At 44.9% G+C, this 23,895-nt stretch overlaps 1 protein-coding gene across 1 annotated transcript in view; it reads left to right on the forward strand.

Moving 5' to 3' along the window:
- The window catches only part of ACOXL (acyl-CoA oxidase like), a 269,791-nt gene that overhangs the window by 238,581 nt on the left and 7,315 nt on the right, over positions 1-23,895 (forward strand). The window contains exon 18 of the mRNA XM_087823871.1: positions 10,131-10,232. Within this exon, the coding sequence (XP_087679997.1) occupies positions 10,131-10,232 (102 nt within the window). The remainder of the gene's footprint in view (positions 1-10,130; positions 10,233-23,895) is intronic.

Raw genomic sequence — 23,895 nt, forward strand, 5'->3', positions numbered from 1 at the left:
GACAACATATAGATGGACAATAGACATATGAAAGGATGCTCAATGTCACTGATCATGAGAGAGATTCAAATTAAAACTACAATGAGATCACCTCACACCTGTCAGAATGGGTGCCATCAATAAAACAACAAACAAGTGTTGGAGAGGATGTGGGGAAAAGGGAACCCTCATGCACTGTTGGTGGGAATGCAGATTGATGCAGCCACTATGGAAAGCAGGTATGGAGTTACCTCAAAAAATTAAAAATGAAACTACCATATAACCCAGCATTTCCACTTCTGGGAATATATTTGAAGAAACCCAAAACACTGATTTGAAAAAATATATGCACCCCTCTGTTCATTTCCGCTTTATTTGCAATAGACAAGATTTGGAAGCAGCCCAAGTATCTAGCAGTGGATGACTGGACAAAAAAGCTCTGGTACATTTACCCAATGGAATACTACTCAGCCATAAAAAAGAAGGAAATCTTACTCTTTGTGACAGCATGGATTGACCTGGAGAGTATTATGCTAAGTGAAATAAGACAGTCAGAGAAAGAATTAATGGAGATGAAAGGAGACTTCACTTTGGGTGGTGAACACATAATACAATGTAGAGATGACGTATTACAGAATTGTATACCTGAAACTTATATAATTTTATTAACCAATGTCACCCTAGCAAATTCAATGAAAAAATTAAAATAGCCCTGGCTATGTGGCTCAGTTAAGTTGGAGTGTTGTCCCATGCACCAAAAGGTTGCAGTTCGATTCCTGGTCAGGGTACATACCTAGGTTTCAGATTTGATCTCCAGCTGGGGCGCAACTGATCAGTGATTCTCTACCACATTGATGTTTCTCTCTCTCTCTCTCTTTCTCAAATCAATAAACATGTTCTCAGGTGAGGATAAAAAATTTTAAAATTAAAAATAAAGTTCTATAAAAAGAATGCTATAGGCTCCAGAATTCATTGGATAATTCCATTAAATATTTAAAGAAGAATTAACAATTCTACACAATTTCATTCAGAAAGTTCAGGAGGAAGAAGCACTTACTATTAAGTTTATGAAGCTAGTATTCCTCTAATACCAGTCAGACAAAGATAGAACAAAAACTGGAAAGTATAGACCATTATCCCTTATGAATATAGACATAAAAGTCCCTAACAAAATGTTAGGAAATAGAATTCAGCGATGTGTAAAAAGAATTTACTCCAAGGATGCAGGACTAGTTCAATTTTTAAAAATCAATTTAATTGCTTATATTAATAGCCTTAAAATCACATGATTATACCAATTGACACAGAAAAAAGAATTTGACAAAATTTAACACCCATTTGTGCTAACAAGTCTTAGACAAATAGGATGCAGGTGGGACTTCCTCAACTTGATAGTGAGTATCTATGAAAATTCTATAGCTAACATCATACACAGTGGTGAAAGGATGAATGCTTTCTCCCTATGTCAGAAATAAGGTAGGAATACTTGGTCACACCATCTCATTCAACACAATATTAGAAGTTCTAGCCAGTACAATGGAACAAGAAATGAAAATAAAAGGCATATTTTTTTCAGATCAGAAAGGAAGAAATAAAACATTTCCTATTTTTAGATGGCATGATTGTCTATTTAGAAAATCCCAAGGAATCTGCAAAACAAACAACAATCTAACAAACAAAATATCCTCTAGAACAAAGAAATGAGTACAGCAAGGTCAGAGGATACAATATCAGCATACAAAAATTAATTTAATTTCTATATAGTAGCAATAAATCCCTGAACAGAAAAAAAATTTTTTTAAATAAATACATGTATGACTTCTCAAAAAAATAATAAGGGCTTAGATATACTTCTAACAGAACATGTGTAGGACTTGTATGCTTAAAACTACAAAATGCTAATCTGCAACAAAATACTGTCAAGCTGGATTCAGCAGCATAATAAAAGGATTGTACACCATGACCAAGTAGGATTTACTTCTGGGATGCAAGAATTGTTCAACAAACAAAAACTGATCAATGTAGTACACCACATTAACAGAATGGAGGGGTGGAAAACACATGAGTATCTCAACTGATGCAGAAAAAGCATTTGACAAAATTCAGCACCATTTTATGATAAAAGGAAACACTCAGCAAACTAGGAATAGAAGAAAACTACATTAATATAATCAAAGTCATGTTTGAAAAGCCCATAACTAGCATCATGCTCAGTGGTGAAAGACCGAAAGTTTTTCCTTTATCAGAAACAACACAAGGATGCTTGTCTTCACCACTTCTGTTTAACATGGTGTTAGAAGTTTTAACCATAGCAATGAGATAAGAAAAAGAAATAAAAGGCATTTGAATTGGAAAAAAGTAAAATTATCTCTATATGTAGATGATATGATATTGTATAGAAAACTGTAAAAGATCACACACACACACACACACACACACACGCACACACGGAGTTAAAGCTAATAAACCAATTCAGCCATGTTACAGGATACAAAAATCAACATGCAGAAACCAGTTGCATTTCTGTACCCTACCATTGAACAGTCCAAAAAAGAAATTAAGAAAACAATTCCATTTACAATAGCATCAAAAACAATAACAATGAAATGCTTAAAAATAAACTTAACCAAGGAGGTAAAAGACTTTTACACTGAAAATTGTACAATATTGCTGAAAGAAATTAAAGAAGACATAAATGGAAAGAAATTCTGTGTTCATGGATTGAAAGACAATAATTTTAAGATGTCAGTATTACCTAAAGCAATCTACAGATTCAATATTATCTCTTTCAAATGCCAATGACTTTTTTCCAAATATAGAAAAATCCATCCTAAAATTCATATGACCTCTGAAGGGACCCTGAACAGCCAAAACAACCTTGAAAAAGAAGAAAAAAGTTGGAGGTTTCATACTTTCTGATTTGAATTTACTACAAAACTAAAGTAATCAAAATCGTGTGGTACTGGCATACAGACAGACATACAAAGCAATGGACTAGAATACAGAGCCCAGAAATAAACCCTCACATATTTAGTCAAATGATTTTCTACATGGTGCCAGGATCATTTAATGTGAAAAGGACAGTATTTTTTATCAAATGGTGCTGGGAAAACTGGATATCCACATGGAAAAGAATGAATTCATTCTCTTATATAACATGATATACACAAATTAATTCAAAATAGACCAAAGACCTCAGTGTAACAGCTGTAATTATAAAACTTTCAGACAAAAACATAGGGAAAAAGCCTCATGACCTTGGATTTGCAATGATTTCTTGACATGATATCAAAGGTACAGGCAAGAACGAGAAGCCGACACATTGGAATTCATCAAAATTAAAACATTTGTGCATCAAATGACACTATCAACAGAGTGAAAAGGCAACTCTCAGGCTGAGAGAAAATTGACAAATTACATATCTGTTAAGAGATTAATATCCAGAATATATAGAGAACTCCTAAAACTCAACAATAAAAACAAACAACCCAGTTCAAAAATGGGCAAACAACTTGAATAAACGTTTCTTCAAAGACCATCTACAAATGGCCAATAAGTATATGAAAAGATGCTCAGCATCACTAATCCTTAGAAAATACAAATCAAAATCACAATGAAATAGGGCTTCACACCCATTAGAATGGCAGCTATAAAAAAAATGACGAGTGTCGGCAAGTATGTGGAGAAATCGGAACCCTCGTGCGTTGTTGGTGGGCATGTAAAATGGTGCAGCCACTGTGGAAAACAGAATGACAATTCCTCAAAAAAGTAAAAGTAGGATTACCATGTGACCCAGCAGTTCCACTTCTGGGTATATACCCAAAAGAATGAAAGCATTAACTCGAACAATTATCTGTAGCCCCATGTTCACAGCAGCACTATTTACAATAGCGAAAAGGTGGAAGCAACCCAAGGGCCCACCGATGGGTGAACAGATAAACAAAACGTGGTCTATCCGTGCGATGGAATATTCTGCAGCCTTAAAAGGGAAGGAAACTCTGACACAGGCTACAACATGGGTGAACCTTAAAGACATTATGCTAAGGGATCTAAGCCAGTCACAAAAGGACAAATACTGTATAGATTCACTTATATGAAGTACCTAGAATAGTCGAATTCACAGAGACAGAAAATAGAATGAGAGTTGCCAGGGACCTGGAGGAGAGGAAGAGTAGGAGGAGTTATTTAATGGGTAGAGTTTCAGTTTGGAAAGATGAAAAACATTCTGGAGGTGGGTGGTGGGGATGGTTGCAAAGCTAAGGGCAGATGGGAAACTGAGAGGGGAAGGAAGCTGGGGTCAATTCTGGGTTAATATAAGTCAGAGAGAAGCACCTAGCAGAAAGCTCCCCCACAAGCTGCCTCACCTGGCCTGGGTGTGGTTCAGAGCCAGTCTGCATAGTGGATTGTGTAGGAGGGAGTAGCCTCCTCTGCCTGCAAAGCTGTGCTTTCTGAATTCCCTGCCCCCTGGGCATGGTAAGGCCATTGCCCTGCAGCACCACAGACAGAGCGGGGTTTGCCAGAGTGGAGCAATCGCAGGAAAGCTGGGGTCATGCAGGCAGCTGTCAGACCCCAAATACAAGAGTAAGCATTTCCCCGCCTGTCTGCCCTCAGCATTCAGAGCAGCTGAGTTCTGGTCACCCTCCCCTCCCCTCCCCCTGCCCGGGTGCATGCAGCAGGCTGGTAAAAGATGTCTCATGGTTGGTTACCTTCTCCAGAGCTTTCCCTTCTGTCTCCTTTTGACCCATCGAGTTTTTGTTTCCTGCAGATGAATTTTCTGCACTTTTGATTTCCTGACATTTGGATATGGGTGTGTTTGGGCTTTTCCAATGGGGCATAAAATAGGACACACCTTGGGTCTGGTAGTCGGTGGTCTTGTCTGCCTCTGACTGTGCCGTCCACATCTGATCCGCCAGCACACGGGCCACCACGACGTCCCTGTGATACTTAGCCCTGAGAGAAACTGGTTCCTCTGTCACAGAATGTGGGTGGGTTCCTCAGTCCCCAAAGGCTCAGAATGAAAAGATCCCTTCACCCTAACCCTCCTCTCCCAGAGGGCTCTCAGCCTCCAGAAAGATCCAGCCGCCCTGCCTGTCTCTTTTCTCAAGAAGAGGGGCTTTTAAGAAGCCTCAAAAAATAGCAAGCAGGTTAGATTTTTTTTAAAAAAGTAATTAACATCACGGGCCACTTGGAAGGAAAGTCTGACCTGAACAACCTCCTTGGGTGAACAAAGAAAAGAACATGAAAGTTTACCCCGCCACCCATTTCCAGTTAAATATAAACCAGACACCCTCACCTCTGGAAGATGAAGAGCTCACACCTGGAGCTGCTGGCGTTGGGGACACTGGGCAGGTGGACTCTACGCATCGGGGATGGACATCGTTCCAGTCCGGTCCAATTGTTTTTTTGTTAACACTCACCGAGGATAGTTTTTCCGTTGATTTATAGAGAGAGTGCAAAGAAGGAAGCGGGGAGAGAGACACAGAGAGGGAGAAATCTCGAAGGGAGAGAGACACAGCGATTGGTTGCCTCCCACACGCACCCCAACGGGCGGCCGGGGCCGGGGATTGAACCTGCAACCCAGGTACATGCCCTTGACTGGGAATCGAGCCCACGACCCTTCAGGGCGCGGACCGACGCTCTAACCACTGAGCAACACCAGCCAGGGCCAGACCGGTCCCGTTTTCCATTCCTTTCCTATCGCAATGAATGCCCTTAGGAATTGCAAAGCCAGTGCTTTTTGCTAATGCCGGAGGAATTTCCTTAAACTAGGAGATGGTGCCACTACCCATCAATTTTACCAGCAGCAGCGCAGCCCCCGAAAGGCTCAAGCGGAGGCAGAAGGCAGAGCGCTTTATCACAGTGAGGGAGCTGGGCTGCTGCTGGGGGGCCGTCCTGGCATCACGCTGGTACTGCCCAGCGCTAATAAGCTGCGTTCATCTTCCGTGACACTAGAGGTCCAGCTCTGTCCTTTGCTTCAGCTTCTTGTTTATTATGCAGCCCGGGCCGCGGATCCAGGCTGCCTACTTGTCATAAATTGCAGGCCATCTCCATTTTTTCTGTTCTTGGTCCCAGGGGGCTTATGCCCCTGGGAAGCCAGGCTCTCTGGGCTCTCCAGTCCCACGAATGCACAGGGAGCCCGGAGGATGGCCTGGGCCCTGCTGAAATTCCACGATGCGCGAGCCGCAGGTCCTCCCTTCCTGATGACATTGTGGTCAGGGAGACGGTCACAGGGACAAATAATTACACCAAGAGGCAGAATGGGTGACAGAGGGAAACGCACGCTGCTGCGGGAAACTAGGAAGGTAAGGGGCAACTTTCAGTGGGAGGACATCAGGGACAAAGGTTCAGCACTGGGAACCATTAGACGATGCAGCCATCTCAGCCTGGAGTTGGCAATAACCGAGGGGGAGGAGCCTGTATGTAGAAAGATGATACATTTTAATTATTATACAGCAAAATGACCTTGTTTAGGGGTACATAGTTCTGTGAATATTAACACATTGATAGGGCCCTGTAGCTACCACCACAATCAAGATGCAGAACAAATTGACCACCCTAAAATAATCCCTCGTGGTGTGGCTTTACATTCATCCTCTCCCTCTTCCAATAACCCCTGAAAACCGATGACTTGTTTCCATCACTATAGCTTTGTCTTTTTGAGAATGATGTATGAATGGAATCATACAATTTGCAATATTTAGATATTGACCTTCTTCACTCAGCATGATGTCTTTAAGATTCAGCCACGTTCATGAACACAGCATCAGTGATTCATTTTCATTGCTGAGTAGTGTTCCATGGTATGGATGTACCACATTTTTTATCTGTTCACCTAGTGAAGGACATTTGGGTTGTTTTCAGTTTTTGCTGATTGAGAGTAGAGCTGCTATACATATTCATGTACAGGTTATTATATAATGTAAACTAATTTTTCTTTCTCTAGGGCAGAGTTTCTCAATCTTGGCACTGTTGACATTTTGGGCTAGGTACTTCTTTTTTATGGAGGCTGCCCTGTGCTTTGTAAGGTATTTTTTGAAATATCCCTGGCTTCTACTTACTAGATGCCCATAGATTCTCCCAGTTATGACAAGCAAAATGCCTGCAGACATTGTCAAATGTATGTTGGGGGACAAAAATCATCCACAGTTGAGAACCGCTGCTTTAAGGTAAATACCTAGGAGTGAATTTACCAGGTCACATGTTAAACAAGCATGTTTAACTTTGTAAGAAACTTTACATTCCCAGTGTATGAGATCCAGTTGTCAGTATCCTCACAGGATATTTTTTATTTTTTGCCATTCCAATAGGGATGTAGGACTGTCTCATTGTGGTTTTAATTTGCATTTCCCTAATGGCTAATGATATTGAAAACCTTTTCATGTGCTTTCTTTGCCACCTGTATGTCCTCTCTAGTGTAGTCTGTTAAAATCTTTTGCCCGTTTAAAATCCTTGTGAGCCTGGTAAAAGCCAGCAGTTGGGAACGAAGCCTGGCAGTGGTGTCAGCAGTCAGGGCATCGTCAGGAGCTCTGTGGGGCCAAGCGGGCTTGGGCTTGAGTCAGATGGACTGGACCAGAGGCTGGTGACCATCTGTCACGGGCGTTAGAGATGGGATTTGTGCTGGATATCCTCTATTTGCCTCTCCAGCTCCACCCTCCACCTGCTCGGGGCCCAGGAAATCACTTGCATCAGTAGAAGCCTTGTCCTCTGGGTCCAGTTAGGTTTTGAACAGGAAGCTCCAGCTAGAGACTGGAGAGGTCGGGGTGGGGGTGGGGGTGGAGAGAGAATGCGGCAGGAAGGTAGGAATATCCTTGCCCCTGCTGCCTTCCTGTGGGATCACTTTGGGATTCCTGTGTTCCTGGACTGAAAGTCACAGCTCCTTTTAAGGTGCCTCTCCCTACACCTCTCTCTCTTCTAGGATCCAGTAGCCCCTCTCTTCCCTCCTCGTTGCAGACCTACCTCTGCAGAGGCACTAGCTCTGGGGTGCCCACTACCCCAGTGGTTCTCCCACACCTTCACAAATTAGTTACTAAACTCCTCTCCGGTCACCCTAATGTGAACGTGTCATCTGTTTCTTAGTCGAACATTGGCTAACACGGGGTTCTGGACTGAGTGAGAAAATGAACTAGATTATTTCTTTTCTTTTAAAAAAAATTTATCTTTATTGTTGAAAGTATTACAGATGTCCCCCTTTTTCCCCCCATTGGCCCCCTCTACCCCGCTCCTCCCCCCCTCCCCAGGCCTTCACTGCACTACTGTGTGTGTCCATGGGTCATGCATAGATGCGTATAAGTTCTTTGGTTAGTCTCTTCCTGCACCCACCCCCTTCCCTCTGAGATTCATGTCTGCTGCGTGCTTCCATGTCTCTGGGTCTATTTTATTCCTCAGTTTATTTTGTTCTAGATTATTTCTTTTTAAAAAATATATATATTTTTTTTATTGATTTCAGAGAGAGGAAGGGAGAGGGACAGAAAGAGATGGAAACATCAATGATGAGAGAGAGTCATTGATCAGCTGCCTCCTGCACACACGCCTCTGGGGATCGAGCCCACAACCCAGGCATGTGCCCTGACCGGGAATCGAACTGCGATCTTCTGGATCATAGGTTGATGCTCAACTGCTGAGCCAAGCTGGCCGGGCTAGATTATTTCTTTTTAAAAAAAAAAAGGCATACCCATACTCTGGGTTTCTTATCACTGACCTTTACCTTTGTATACCCAAGAGGAGTGAGAATGAAGATTAACTTTCTGCACCTAGGAGTCGGCAATAAATATTTTTGTAGTGATATGAAGTTCACTTAGAGACTTGTGATTCAGTTTAGCCACATAATCTACACAATTGATTATTCTGGTAAGAAAGCATGTTTTCTGGATGTATGATAGTATTTTTCAGTAGCTCTCACTGTGTCTGTAGGTCAGCTAGAATTTTTATTGCTGTCACATAAAACAGCCAAAGGAAGCTTACACTCACCAAGCAGCTCTTGCCCAGAACTTGGGCAAGGTCATCGAAGAGCCGTAATTAATCTTAAATATAGTTCATAGACAAGCTGCTAAGCCATACCATGACCCTTTCTGGGAAGACTGAAGAGTTGAGGCTCTTCATAATGATGCTATTTCAAGGATGACCCAGAACCTCAGGAAAAGAAGAGCCTGTATTGTCTACACGGCTGCGAACTGCGTGATTGCTGAGTCTGATGACCCACTGAGGACATAGGGTCTTTCTTCTGGTGTGACAGTCATCTCCATCTGACTCTGAAAAAGAGGGTTTTGTGGCTGTTGCTTGGGTTGGCTTTGAGATGATCTTACTTCTAAAGAGTCATTATCTTTTAGAGATACACAGTGAAATGCTCGCGGATGAAATGATATGACCGAGCTTTGCTTCACAATAATACAGAGGGGAGGGCACAGGTGGGAGGAGAGATGGAAGGAGGTAGCTGTTGAGGCTGGGAAAGGGAGACACATTATCCTATTCTTTCTGCTCCCGTGCCATGTTGGAATTATCGAATATTAACCGCTAAATGAATAGCTAATTTCCAAGTTACTTGCTCAAACAGGAAAACTCGTTTATTATTGCTTAATGCCCCTGACGTCAGGAAGGAGTTGCGTGTGTAGGTTCCAGAACTGTAATAGGAAAAACGTAGTGAAACAAAATATAAATGAGTAACCCTATTTGTATGAAAGTTTAATCAAAACATGCTCAAATGTTTGCTCTCCTTCTCAATTCATGAAACTATAAGTGAACATTCTGAATAATATCACCTTGAACTGCGAAGGAAAGCAAACAGAAGTATGAGTTTATGTTTTAACATATCTTATAAGTGGACTTTGCTTCTGACTCACCTGGGATGGGGAAAACTAGGTGAGGTCGAAGGAGACTGGCCATGAGTTTATATTTGTTGAATTGGGGGGATGGAGACATGAGAGTTGATTGTGCTGTTCTTTCTACTTTTAGATATGCTTTAATTTTTCCATAGAATGGTTTTTAAAAATAAAGCATATACTCCATGTCCAAAATGTGACCATTTTAATTCAGGAAGTATTAACTTTTATGATTGTATGGAACGGAGCAATATGCTATTTCTCCTTCCCCTCCTGGAGTCTGCATTTTCTAATATGCCACTATTTGTTTGGGTCTCTCCTGTCCCCCACCCTTAGTTTTGTCTGCTGTATGGAACCAAGCTGGTGTTCCAGGAGCGAGCCTGGTATCTGGAACGTAAATACTTGACTCCCACGGCGAGCACGAGGATTAGGAGCCAGGTAAGCTCCCTGGTGTGCAGAAGAAACCCTTTGTGATCAGCTGTCAGCTCCTTGCTTTCTCAGAAAACAGCCCTGCCAATCTTTATCAGTTTCCACTCATGGCTTTTCACGCCTCTGGGACTTCATATATGTGTTTTCCTTGCCTACCACGATCGTGTTACACTTCAGAGTTTAAGTGACAAGGAAATGATTCACTGTGCATGAACTTCCTGACGTGAGAAGGAGGGGAGGGAATTAAAAGTGTTTTCCTTGTCTTGGCCACAAAAAAAAAAAAAAAAAAAAAAATGTATTAAGTGATTTTTTGCTTTCCTGCTCTTCTTACTGGAACCTATTAATTCATTCTTCATATTCAGAAAGAAGACCTGTGGCATTTTTATGTGAGTAGTAGTCATGGGGACTCGACAGGACAGCAACAGCATCCAACAGTGAAGGTGGATCCAGTGACTCGACACCAAAATGCTGCTCTAAGGAGAGGACTATTAAAAGGCACAGTCATTTATAGAGCACCTCCTCTCTCCCAGGCTCTGATAGGTGTTGACACACGCAGGTGTGTGCTCAGCCTCTGCATTCGAGGGAGCTCATCATACCTGGAGACACAAAATGGACTTTCCAAACACAAATAATAATACTTGGGAGGAGAGGCTTTCTGATGAACTAGGCCACAAGAAAAAGCTCAGTTCAGAAGGCAGATGTCACTTAGGAGTGAAAGTCATTCGTGTGCCAGACCTTGAGGAAGGGACAGTTTAAGGTGTGTGTGGGGGGGGTTCAGTTGAGGAGGGAACAGTGCAGCTGAGCCTTTGGGTAGGGTTGATGACATGAGCGAAATCATAGAAACGGGAGTACACAGAGCAGACACGTCAAGAAACTGAAGTCTTGCATGATAGGAAAGCCTGGAGAAGGCTGCAGGAGCTAGACCACCAAAGACCCTGAAAGACCTTGAAGAATCTTTCTCCTTCTCAGGAGAACAGAGATTATGAAGAAAAGTGCATGTAAAGATGTGCCAGTTATCCATGCCACGTAACAAATGACCCCTTAAACATAGAGGCTTAAAATAATAGCCATTTATTATTTCTCATGATTCTGCAGTCTGGACAGGGCTCGGCCAGGTGGCTTTTCTGCTCCATGTGGTGCCTGCAGGGGTTCCATGCTGAGGTTGGCTTTTCTGCTCTCATGACAGGCAGTCACCTCAGCAGGAACACCTGGGGCTGCTGGCCACTGCCTCTCTGTGTGGCCCAGTGTGGGCGTCCTCACAGCATGGTAGGCTCAGGGTGGCCAAATGTTTTGCTCAATGGCTGGTTTCCAAGGAGCAAGTGGGAGATGCCAGTCATCTCAAGGCCAGTCCTAGAACTAATATAAATGACTTCCACTGCATTCTGCAGGCCAGAGGAAGTCACGAGGCGAGCACAGACTCGGGCTGGGGGAAGACCTCTCCTCTCAGTGAGGAGTAGCATGTACATCTAGGAGAGAAAAAATTCCTGGCAGCAATCTTTGGAAACTACCCTCCACAGAGAAAATGCCCACTTTGGAAAGAAGAAAGGAGGACACTTTTTAATACTAAAAATCAAAAACTGAATGTTCAGTAAAAAAAACAAAAAACTTTCACATAAGGCATCAAAGTGCTTTTGTATTCTTATAGTGCAACCTGCTTTCTGCTCTTTTCCTTTACCGGGTTCTCATAGCAGCTGGGAGGTAAGCAGGGAGCAGCCAGCCACTTTGGGGGAGATCTGGGTTGCTTGGGTCTGTGGGACATCTCACGGACTCTCCTGCAGATCCCTGAGCTGCCAGCTTGAGCGCTGCCCTGCTCTGGCCTTTCTTACAGTTCCCGAAGGGAGGGTAGTGGAGCAGGCACGGATGCTTCTTTCCCACTTTTATCACAGTCCTTTGCAGGAACCTGAAGTTTCAGAAATATTATTAGTAGCTTCTCTTCGCTAAAATGTCTGGGACCCTCGGTCGATGGGAGGTGCCAAATAGAAGTGCACTTGTGAAGGAGCGAAAGGCTACCGGGGTGATTGATGCCACTGAAACTGATCTGGATGGTTCCACATGATAACCCTCCAATTTACTGATCCTTTCTTTAGGTGTATCTCATGTACTGGGTAGCTCACTCCATACGTTTTTAATCCAATTGTTAGGATTTTTATTTTTAAAATTTTTTTTATCATTCACAGCGCTTTTTAGTTTCCTGTTCCCCAAAGATATAGTCAGTTTTGTCTTTTATTTCTTTATGCATTGAAGCATGGTTGTTTTATAGTCTGTAGTAGCAACTCCAATATTTGAAGCCTTTACAGGTCTGTTTTTGTCTGTTGCTTCTGCTATGTGTCTAATTATCTTTTAACGCGTGCTGTTCATTATTACTGAAAAATGACTTGTAAGATTTATAGGAAAGCCAAATCGAAGGTACTTTCTTTCCCTTATAAGGCATCTGAAAGTACTCTCCGTTAGAGAGAGACCCACCTTAAACCAAATTCAGAGCTCGAGGTTTCCTGAAAGAGTTAGAGGGTTCAAAGAAGGGCACTAATTTCTCTACCCTCCCCCACGGTTGTAGCTCTTTCACATTTAACTCATTGCTGAATTTCTTGCCTGGTGCTGGCCCTGGTTCTGAGCATCTTCATTGCCCACCTCACCCCAATTTTCTCTCTGACAGGTGAGGCTGTCAGAGTGAAAATTCAGATTTTCTGGAAGGGACAAATGCAGTTTCCTAACTTGTTTGTTTGCCTTGGGTCCCATTTTCCAGTAACCTCTGACATTGTTGTTCTGTCAGATCACTGATGTTTTGAAGAAATTTTAAAGAGCATAGCCCTGTAGTATCAGAAGTGGGGTTCCTTCGGTGTTACCCCCTTGGCCCCACAGCAGCCCTTTTTCATCGCTTACACACGGATGAGAAACCAAGACCCAGTGTGCCGAAGTCACCTACCCAAAGGAATACAGTTAGTAAAAACCTGTATCTCTCCTGAAAAACATGATCGCTCATTTTATTTGGATAAAAATTTACATCATCCAGTAACCACAAGCACACTCAGTGCCCAGTTCGTTGTTTCTCAAAACCATTTTTCAACCAAAGGAACCAGGGCCCTCGGAGAAATGGCTGATTCTAGGGCTGGGACAATGAATATGTAAGATGAGCCTGGAGCATCTTCTAGAGCCAGGGACTCGGAAAGTGCTAAAACAAAAACAAAAAAACACAGTTATGTGGGGCATGTCGCAGGGACACTGGAAGGAGCTAACCGAGAGCTCTGCTAGCCAAAGCTGGAACAGTTTGAGCAACAAAATAAATAACATACTATTGGATTATAAACCAAAGTATAAAATAATTAAACACAAGTCCATTATGATATAAATAAATGATTAAACAGGCAAATAAGTGGGGTAAAAGAGACAAGCATTCCTTAGAGAGGAATTCTAAATAATATATGTAGATACTCCCCCTTTCAGGAGTGTGGATTGGACTTAGTGACTTTCTTTCATTTTCAAGACTAGAGCATGGGAAGGGAAGTAGTTACTTTACTTGGAGAAAGTTGGTAGGCCCCACCTTAACCAAGGGGTTAAGGTTGATACCATCAGTAGTAAGTATGTTGCTCTGATATGATGTGATGAGAAGAGTACTTCACTGTTCCTCGAAACCCATAACCCCAGTCCAAGCAGGAGAAAAACTGTCAGGCAAAACCAAATGGCCTCAATGAATGAAAGACAAGGAAAGACGGAGAGACCATCACAGACCAGATGAGACCAAAGAGACGTGATGACTCAGTGCAATATGGTGTCCTGGCTTGAGTCCTAAAACAGGGAAAGGACATACAGTGAGTGGTACCTTGGTTTTCGAATGTCTCCATTGACGAGCATTTTGGGTTACCAATGCTGTAAACCCCAGAGAAAATGCTTCGGTTTTCGAACACGCCTCGGAAATCAAACACGCCCCAAGGCTTCCACTGAGGGCAAGATCCTGAGGCCCAGCTGTCAGCTGTGGATCCCTCGGTTCTCGAACGTTTTAGAACTCGAACGGTCTTCCGAAAACCGAGATCACTTTCGAAAACCGAGGTACCGCTGTACATTAGTAGATAAACTGGGGAAATCTGATTAGGGTCTGCAGTTTATTTACGCACATGGGCCAGTATTGCCTTCTTAGTTTTTACAACGGACCATAGTTATGTAGAATGCTAACATTGGGAGAAACTGAGTGAAGAGCAAGTGGGACTCTCTGTTGGAATTTTTCTATAAATCTCAAAGTACTCCAAAATAAAAAGGTTGTTTTTAAAAAGTCAGCATCCAGGAACAGCAATCAGCCTGGGATAATTCTAGATAGTGAAACCCAGGAGTTGCGCTGAAACTCCAGTCTAATGATAATTAGCAATGTACGCATTGATATGTTTTTTAAAAATCTCATTTCGTTCTCATAAAGATCTTCAGGGTAAGTAAGATCATCCCCATGGAGCAAATGAGCAAAACTAAGAAACAGGGAAGTTAGACGACTGCGCAGGGTTCTGGCGGAGCCTGGAAGCCGGGACTCCTGATTCCAGATGGAGGTGGATCTAGCAAGAGGCACCACTTATTTGCAGACCTGCTTGTCCGCATGGGGCACTCAGACCTGGGTTCCAGAGTTTCACAAAGGCCTGCCCCAGGTCCCAGAGCGGGCAACCTCCTCCCACGTGTCCAGAAAGCAGCATGAGTGCCCAGTGGTCCGACTGAGGCCCACAAAGGAGGGGAGCTGGGCTGGATTTGGGTTTCTTTTATAATTTAAGCCAGTCCCCTCAGCCAGCCCTTCTTGGCCGTCATAACTAACTCTTCTCTTTTGTCTTAACTTTGGTGCTGGTCCGCGTTGATTATCCTGTGTGATCGCCACAAGCAGCCTTGAGTGTGATAGCTGCTAACCCACTCTGCGGATAGAGCGAGTGGTGAAGGTGAGGCTCCTGGGCTCCTGTTCCCAGGCCTGAACTGTTGGGTGAACTGGCTCCACCTTTGTGCCCTCATTTCGGGGCCTCAGATCCAAGGCTGCCTAGTGGCAGTGTCCCTCGGGGCTCCGGCATAACAGGGGCTCCTGAGTAAAAGGTTTCTGTTCCCTTCCCATTAAGACTTTCGCTGGGTCCATGCAGAACAATTGTATGCTTTGTTCTTGAAAAACTTAGTGTCCAGGCATTATCCCGTTTCAGTCTTCATTAGCCCCCACAGCGTATTTATTTGGCTTTAGATAATTATCAGCATAACAATCAGCTAAGGCTCCTTCTAAAGAGGAAAGCCTTTCAAAACAACCCAACAGTTAATAATTGTGTATCTCCACTAAAACCATTTACATTTTGCTTAAAAAAAAAAAAAAGACGAAAGAAAACTAAACAAAAATTTCAGCCTCTTAAAACAGTGTTTTAAAGCAAGTGAACATTCGGCCTGGAGTTCCCTACTGTGCTTTACACCAGCCCTTAAAGTAAACTTAGGTTTTCGACAGAGTCGCCTCATTTCCTCACAGGAGCCTTTGCTCCCTGAACCCCCGGGCACAGCTGTCTGGCTCTGTCAGCGCCCACCCCCCCCCCCCCCCCCCCGCCCTGCCCTGGGAACAGCAGCTCCTGGCGACACAAGAAGCAACAAGTACACATGGACGTGGGGTCAGCTCGCACTGAGAAATCCACACAGGAGGATGCTTTTCAGTCTGTGTGTTCGGAGAACCACAGCCCAGCTGTGGGTTGCAGATCAAAAAAGACCCTGTTCAATGTGGTGAAAATGATACTTAGCAAAATGCTGAATCAGGTTCTACTTCCTGCCCGGAACCCAAATAATGGAACCACGTGATAAGGCCCTTTACACAGGACCTGGAGGGAGGGGAGGGGGGCTGCACAGCCCAGAGGCAGCTAGGGACCTCTGCTCCGCCTCCCACAGGGGTTGCCTGTAAAAATTATAGTGTTAAAAACCCAAAACTCGTTCAGGAAGGCAGGGAAGGTACAGATCGTGACCATGTCCCAGCAATCTTGACATCCCCCTGGTGTCTGATGACTTGATATCCATACCTGGTAACTCTTCACCCTCGATGTCCTGTTTGTGTCCTGACCTGTTCATTTTTTCCTGCCTGCTCCGTTTCTGTTGGAGCAGCAGGTGACTGGTACCTCAGCCCCCTAAGTAGCCCCCCACCCCTGCCTCTGAGGCTGTGTTCGCGTTGATGTGACGCCCGGGTTCACCGGCACAGCCCAAGGCCTGTTTGCACCCTTGCTGACGAGAGGCCACAGGAGCGGACCCAGCACCTAGGAACTGGGCTGCCCACCGGGAGGAACCATCCCATTTCTCCCTGAATGGGAGCTGCTCAGGGGCCCAGCTGCCGTAAGGAAGCCCAGGGGGCCTGTGGATGGCACGCGACCTTGGCTCTTAGGCTGTATCTGCTCAGATCTAAAACAACCACTAAGGTTTGGGTTTAGTGCCAGCGTAGCCAGTCAAATGGTGGCATCACCGAGGGAAACATCCAAGTTCGTTTACAGATGGGTCATGCAAGTCACAGCCGCTGACTGAGCGGACATAGCCACTGACACAGTGATTTATTCTTGGGAAATGTGGCTTAGAGTAAGAATGCACAGACCCCAAAAGCCAGGGTGCAGCTCGGCTGCCTCAAATCTAGAAGATGGATTACACTCATTTACTGGTTTGAACTAAATGCAGAATACAAATGCAGTCACTGCTTTGTGGCAAAAAGGCCTGGGGCGGAAGGAACACAACAAGGGGAAAGCTTAGGGGCGAGCTCTGCGCCGGGAAGATGGGGCTGCGGTTGTGAGCCTCTCTTCTCTGCAAATCTTGCTCATGAATGCCACCCCATACCTGTACCCGTGAGGCCGGGTGGCTGTTTTCCATGCTGCGGGAGATGCTGCTTTCTAATGGGCACTCAGATTTCCCAACCTATTTCCCTTTCCCCAAACCACCTGGATGGAGGCAGCTTAACAGATGTTCAGGCGCAGCATGACCTGAGGTTTTAGGCACAGGATGTTGAAACTACTCGCTGGACTGAGAAGGGGAGGTCAGGTTTCTCAGTCCCTTGGCCTCACCTAGACCCTTGCTTTTCTTTGTGAGGAACTGGAGAAAGATTTCTGGCTCTGCACCCCCATCCCACCCCCCAGCAGGCCCATCTGACTTGGCTGCAAGCAAGTGGGGAGGTTGTGAGAAGGTGGCTGTGTCCTCCGGGCTGAGTGAAGCTGGTGTGAGGTGTAAGCCCAGGCACCCATCCCATCAGGGTGGGGACGGACATCTCCTGCTGGGTGGCCCTTGGTCAGGACACCAGGAGTATTATTGAAATGACATTACAATGGAGTGGTCACACGGAACAGAACCGAGTCACATTTTAAAATCTTCTATTTGAAAGCGCCCCCAGAACTGGCTTTAGCCCGCTTTCGCTTCTGTAGGATCCCTGGATCACCCCAGGGGACAGCAGGGACCAACTAGAATATGGGTGTATCCTGGGCCACCCTCTGTTCCCTGAGCCGGAGACCCTCCGAGAGAGATGGGCAGTGTCAGTAGGCAGATTGCTGCCCTAAGAAAAGGGGGGGTCCCTTTCCCGCCCCTTCCCCTTCTTCCCTGGCCCAGAATTGCTCTCAGTGGCATAAAATACACTGTTGAACCTAAAATTGCAGGCCACTCAGTGAGGTTAAGAAAACACAAGGGCTGCTTGGTTTCTTCAGTTTGGCTGGGAAAAGAGACCCCAAGGTCTCCACCGCTGCTGTGCCGGTTTCCGAGTGGCAGCCACCTGGCTGACCCTCGGGCTTGGCCCCACAGTCGCAGCTTTGTGTATCTGGGGAGTGCACCGGGGTAACTCTGTTTGCTTCATTCAAAGGTAACTTTTTACAACCTCAGGAGAGAGCTCCTGCCTCCCTGAGCTCCAGCCTGAGTTCTTCGGGCAGCTGCCCTGTCCCGGGGCATCGGTTTCCACCAGAGTCCTGGGTCCACCCCCTTCCTCCAGGGCACACAGGGAGAATTTCCCACTGGTGAGATTTGTTCCCGAGAGTGGCCGTGCTACACAAAAGTGTCAGGTGATGGGATTCAGCTGTGTCCAAGCAGACGGGATGGACCCCAAGTCACAGTTAAAGACGAGGTGGGTTTTATCATGATTCCATAATAAAACTTAAATGAATTACTGAACTTGAAACGGAAATGATCCCTACTCCACCCATGTAAGTAGAAATTAATATTCTAGCTACAAATCAATATATATTTTTTTTATTATAAAATAAAGGGTGTTAGTAGTTGCTTTTATTTTTTCTAATGGTAAGTCACCCTTTTCCTTTCGAGGGAAGCACAGATTTCCATGCTTGTAAGAAGCAGTCCTGAGATTTTGAGGCCCTTTACCTGGTTTCCCCAGAGACAGCATCTGCAGAGCTGCAGCACAAGATCACACCCAGGATTTCCACGGGGACACAGTGAAGATACGGAGCTGCTGCATCCCACACGGTTCCCCGTGGGGCCTTTCATAGCCACACTCTTTCCCTTCCCCACCAACCCTTTCATCCTTAGCAACCACTAACCTGTTCTCCATTTCTATAATTTTGTCATTTCAGGAATGTTGTATAAAGGAGATTGCGTAATACACAACCTTTAGGGATTGGCTTTTTCCACTCAGCGTAATTTTCTGGAGATTTACCCAGGTCGCTGCACGTGGGAATGGTCTGTTTCTTTGTCGTTGGTGAAGAGGTATACATACATACATGTACCACAGCTGAACCATTCGCTCATTGAAAGACATCTGGTTTTCTTCCAGTTTTTGACTATTAGGAATAAAGCTGTTAGAAACATTCATGTGCAGGCTTTGGTAAGAATATAGGTTTTAATTTCTCTGGAGTCAATGCCCCCAGTAATACCATTGCTGGGTTGTATGGTGGGTTCATGTTGGTCTTTTTAAAGAAACTGGCAAGTCATTTTTCAGAGTGGTGTGAAATGTTCACTGCACCAGCACTGCAGAGTGACCCTCACATCCTCCCCAGCATTTGGTGGTGGCACTGGTTTTCTGTTTTGGCCACTCTGATAGGTATGTTGTCATAGTTCATTGTGGTTTTTAATTTGGTTTCCCTGATGGTCAATGATACTGAACACTATTAATTTTTTTTTATAGATGTTTATGTACCATCTGTATGTCCTTTTTGGTAAAAAGTCTGCTTACTCCTTTTTTTCCATGGTCTAATTGAACTGTTTGTGTGTGTTTTAATTGTTGGGTTTTTAGAGTTCTTTATATATTCTAGATACTAGTCCTGTGTCAGATACGTAGTTTGCAAATATTTCCCCCCAGGCTGTAGCTTGTCCTTGCATCCTTTTAATAGTAAAAGTTCTTAATTTTGACAAAAGCCAGCTTACCAACTCAATTTCCTTGAATATGTGGAAGATGTTTTATATCAAATTTGGAAGTATTTCAACCATTACATCTCCTAGAATTTTATTTTTCCTTCTCTGACTTCCAGAATTCCAACTGCATGGATGTGAGGTTGCTGATATAATCCCACAGGGCTTGATGCTCTCTTCATATATATTTTTTCTTTTTTCTCTTGGCTCTACTTAGAATAATCTCTACTGATCTGTTTTCCAGCTTACTGATCTTTGTTCTACAATGTTCTTTCCGCTGTTAAACTCATCAGTGAATTTTTATCTCAAATATTCCACTTTTTAGCTCTAGGATTTTCCCTGTGGTCTTTCATAGCGGCTGAGCTTATCTCATGAAACATCGCATAATATTTGTGCTTTGTCTAGATTTTGGGTGGCATTTTCCTGCGTCTTTCCAGATCTGGTAACTTTCATTGTACCCCAGACATTGTGTATCACGTATTTTATTTTATTTCATTTATTCTTCTTTATTCCCCCCCCTCTTTTGTCTTGTGGTTAGGGTGAGGGGCTGAGTGTTAAGATCCCCCCTCAAGTCAAGCTGAGCAGGGGCTGCTTACTAATTAGACTGAGTTCACCGGCTTAGCCCCGGCCCACCCCCACTCCCATTCTGCATTGTTGGTCCTCTCAGCACTTCTTTTTTTTTTTTTATTGATTTTTAGAGAGAGGAAAGGAGAGGGGAAGAGAAAAACATTGATGTGAGATTAAAACATCAATCATCTGCCTCTTCCATGCCCCCCCCCCCACTGGAGATCGAACCCACAACCCGGGCATGTGCCCTGACCAGGAATCGAACTGGCAACCCTTCAGTACCTGGGGTGATGCCCAACTAACTAAGCCACCCTGGCCAGGGCTCCTCTCAGCACTTGAGCTGGGAGGATGTTGGGCTAGAGTCTCAGAAATCTTTGATTTACCCTTAGGTTCAACTTCTGGTTGTTACCGTGGGGGCAAAGTTCTCCTGAATCTTTCTATATCCTAATTAGAAGTTCTCCCAAATTGCTTTTGAAATCATTCGGGTCTTCAAAATTCAAAGTTCCAGGACCCACTGACACAGAATTTCTCCTTAATGACTTTGGACTCCTATTGTGTATTTAGTTCTGGTTGGTTGTGGAGCTTCTGCTTCTTGGGGGGGGGAAGCGGGGGAATTGACTGAAAATCACCCCTTCTTGGGTATGTTCACATTTCTTTGAGTCTGTACTGACAAGGCTGAGCTCTGGGTGGATGAAAATGCAGCTTCTTTTATATGAAAGGGTGGGAAGCTAATGGTGAAGCTTTATTACAACCACCTAATTTCATATTCTTTCTCGTTTCACATAAACGTCTTTGTCTGTAGAAAATGCTACCAAGGGTGGCGTTGTGGTTACTTTAATTCCATTGCCAATACTTTTATATGGTTTCCTGTATTCTAAAGGGAAGGCAGTGCGCACTCGTCTTCTTTTAAAACTTTTCCTCTTATGAATCAGTAGCAGTTTGAATAAATGTCAGAAGTTCTTATTAAGTGGTTAGCGTGGATGCCTGTGTCAGCATTCTTGTCTTAGGCGATGGTGATTAAGCACACTTTGTAATGGAAAATGCCAGACTTTTAAAGAAATTATTTTCATTACTAGCCGAAGAGCACACAGTAACAGTAATATTTATAAATACTCTGTCAGACTCACTTGATCCTTACGTTTCAGAGAGAAGGAAGGTACTGTGGCTCGGAAGTCACAACATCAGGATCCAAGTCCCACTCTTTTACTGCAGTGGGCGTTTGTTTGTTTGTGGTTTTTTTTGTTTGTTTTTTAAATATATCTTTATTGATTTCAGAGAGAGGAAAGGAGATGGAGAGAGAGATAGAAACATCAATGATGAGAGTCATTGATTGGCTGCAGCCTGCAACCCGGGCATGTGTCCTGACCGGGAATCAAACCCCGATCGCCTGGATCCTAGGTCGACGCTCAACCGCTGAGCCACACCCGGCCGGGCTGTTTGTTTGTTTTTAATATATCTTTATTGATTTCAGGGAGAGGATAAGAGAGGGAGAGAGAGATAGAAACATCAATGATGAGAGAGTCATTGATCGGCTGCCTCCCCCGCACCCCTTACTGGGAATCAAGCCCGCAACCCGGGCATGTGCCCTGACCGGGAATCGAACTGTAATCTCCTGGATTCTAGGTCGACGCTCAACCGCTGAGCCACACCCAGCTGGGCCGGACCAGGCGTTTTTAATAATATTTAGCAAATGACAGGATTGTGCACTGTTTCTTTGAAATACACTTATAGGAAGAACATTTTGAAGGTAAATGTGTCTTTCCTCAAATAAACTCTCTAGTTAGGCTACACAAGGGTGTTTTGTTGTTGTTTGGTAAGGAAGGACGTCTCTCCATTCTAACATTTCAGATTACGCGAAATAGTTCTCAGCTGAAGAACTGATCACGTAAAATGTAACTTATATCCACTAAGAGAAGATATTAAGCTGGAGTCCTGATTATTTAACAGAGCCATGGGTTTCACTGTGTGCTAATGAAACCTGGCTGTAGAAACCATGAGGGTGGACGTGTCCTTGGGACGGGCAGGCCCAACAAGCTGGCCAGGCCCTGCCTCGAGAAGCTGGCCGGTGGTCAGGAAAGCCAGGAGCAGAGCTCCCCTCTCCGGTGGTGGCTGGATAAATGGAGAGAGCTAGACTGACAGCACACAGAGTGCAACTATGCTCACGGGTGTGTTTCCAGTATGTTCTTTATGTCGACCCCTAGCCAGGCATTTGTGCTCAGATGGCAAATTAGCTGTTACAGACCCACCGCTCTGGCCCCTTGGAAAACGTGTGTAGGCAGTTCTTCGGGAGAGGTGATGGGTGAGATGGGCGGGAGAGAGGTAAGACAAGGCCTCCGAGTGCTCCGTGAGTTTGGAAGTCAGTCTTCAAAAGAAGTGGTAAAAGCTGCAGGTAAATTACTTGATTGTGGCTATTGTCACTGATGACAGTTTGACAGTCAGCATGCTGCTCTTTGGAAGGGATGTGAATTGTGTTTGGTGACTCCGCGTGGCCTGGCGGAGCAGGGCGCCTGCTGAACAGTGCAGGAGGGTTCCTCTACCTCCAGAGGGGAATCTGCACAGCAGTGGCCATCCCTCCCCTGGGGGAGAGCCTGCTGTCTCTGGAACGCCCTCCAGCCTGACGCCCCCTAGCAGGTGTAGTTTCTGGAGAGGTGAAGCCTTGTCCTCAGGAGGAGTGCCCAGGCCATCAGGCTGGCTTTACCGCATCACGGCAGCTGGCTCTGAAGCCAGTGTCCTTGGCACCTTCACTGCCCTCAGCCCCTTGGAGAACATGTGTGGCTGGCAGACCCACAGCGGGTGCATGCACGGAACTTCTGTTCTGACTTAGGGAGAACCCCAGGCGTTTCCTAGTGCGACACCCCATACCCCCCAGGGATGGAAACTGAGTGAGGCACGAAGGGGAAGATGAAGGCAGGGTAGGTCCACAGGGCTGTGGGAGCAGGAAGCTCTGGATTACAGCCCTAGTTGTGCCAGTTATGAGGTGACTTGGAACAAAGTCCTAATTCCTTTCAGCCTTGGAAATTCTTTCACCCCATCTGTAAAGTGAGGTGACACCTGACAGAGCTGTGGTGAAGACTGAATGAGGCAGTTAACAAGACATCCTCTGTCACCTGGCACACAGTAGGTGTGCAGCGAATGGCAGTGCCTGGCAGCAGGGAGCAGAGCACAGAAAGCCTGGGTGACATCTGCAAAGGGCCTTGTGTGGCTGCATTACACTGCGGTAAAGATGCTGGAGGTGTAGGTAGGTGGCCAGTCCAGGCTGCCCAGTGATGCCCTTTGTATCTGGTCACCTTTCCATGCCCAGCCACCTGGTCTGGGGTGTGGAGAGCACAGACAGACACTGTGAGGGAGCAATGGAGCCTCGGCAAAGGCTGGGGACCAATCTAGGAATTGTCCATTGGGGACTAGGGCTGGCCAGCACAGCATGGAGTAACATGGGGGAAATAAAGGCAGGCAAAGGTGGCCAGAGGCACCTGGCAGGATCTGTCACATGTCACAGCAGCACGGACGGCCATGCATGACAGTCACAAGGTACATGGAAACCTCATTTCACCAATCGCTTTAATCTTATCCCTCCATCATGTCTTGTAGATGAAAAATGATTTGTTGGGCCCTACCCGGTCTGGCTCAGTGGTTAGAGCGTCAGCCCTTGGACTGAAGGGTCCCTGGTTCGATTGTGGCCAAGGGCACATACCTTGGTTGCAGGCACGATCCCCGGCCCCCGTTGATGTTTCTCTCTTGCTCCCTTCCACTGTCTGAAAAGCAATGGAAAAAATATCCTCGGGTGAAGATTTTAAAAAAGTGCACACAC

This window comes from Miniopterus natalensis, chromosome 13, assembly GCF_054644295.1.
Source record: "Miniopterus natalensis isolate mMinNat1 chromosome 13, mMinNat1.hap1, whole genome shotgun sequence".
In the NCBI taxonomy this organism is placed as follows: Eukaryota; Metazoa; Chordata; class Mammalia; order Chiroptera; family Miniopteridae; genus Miniopterus; species Miniopterus natalensis.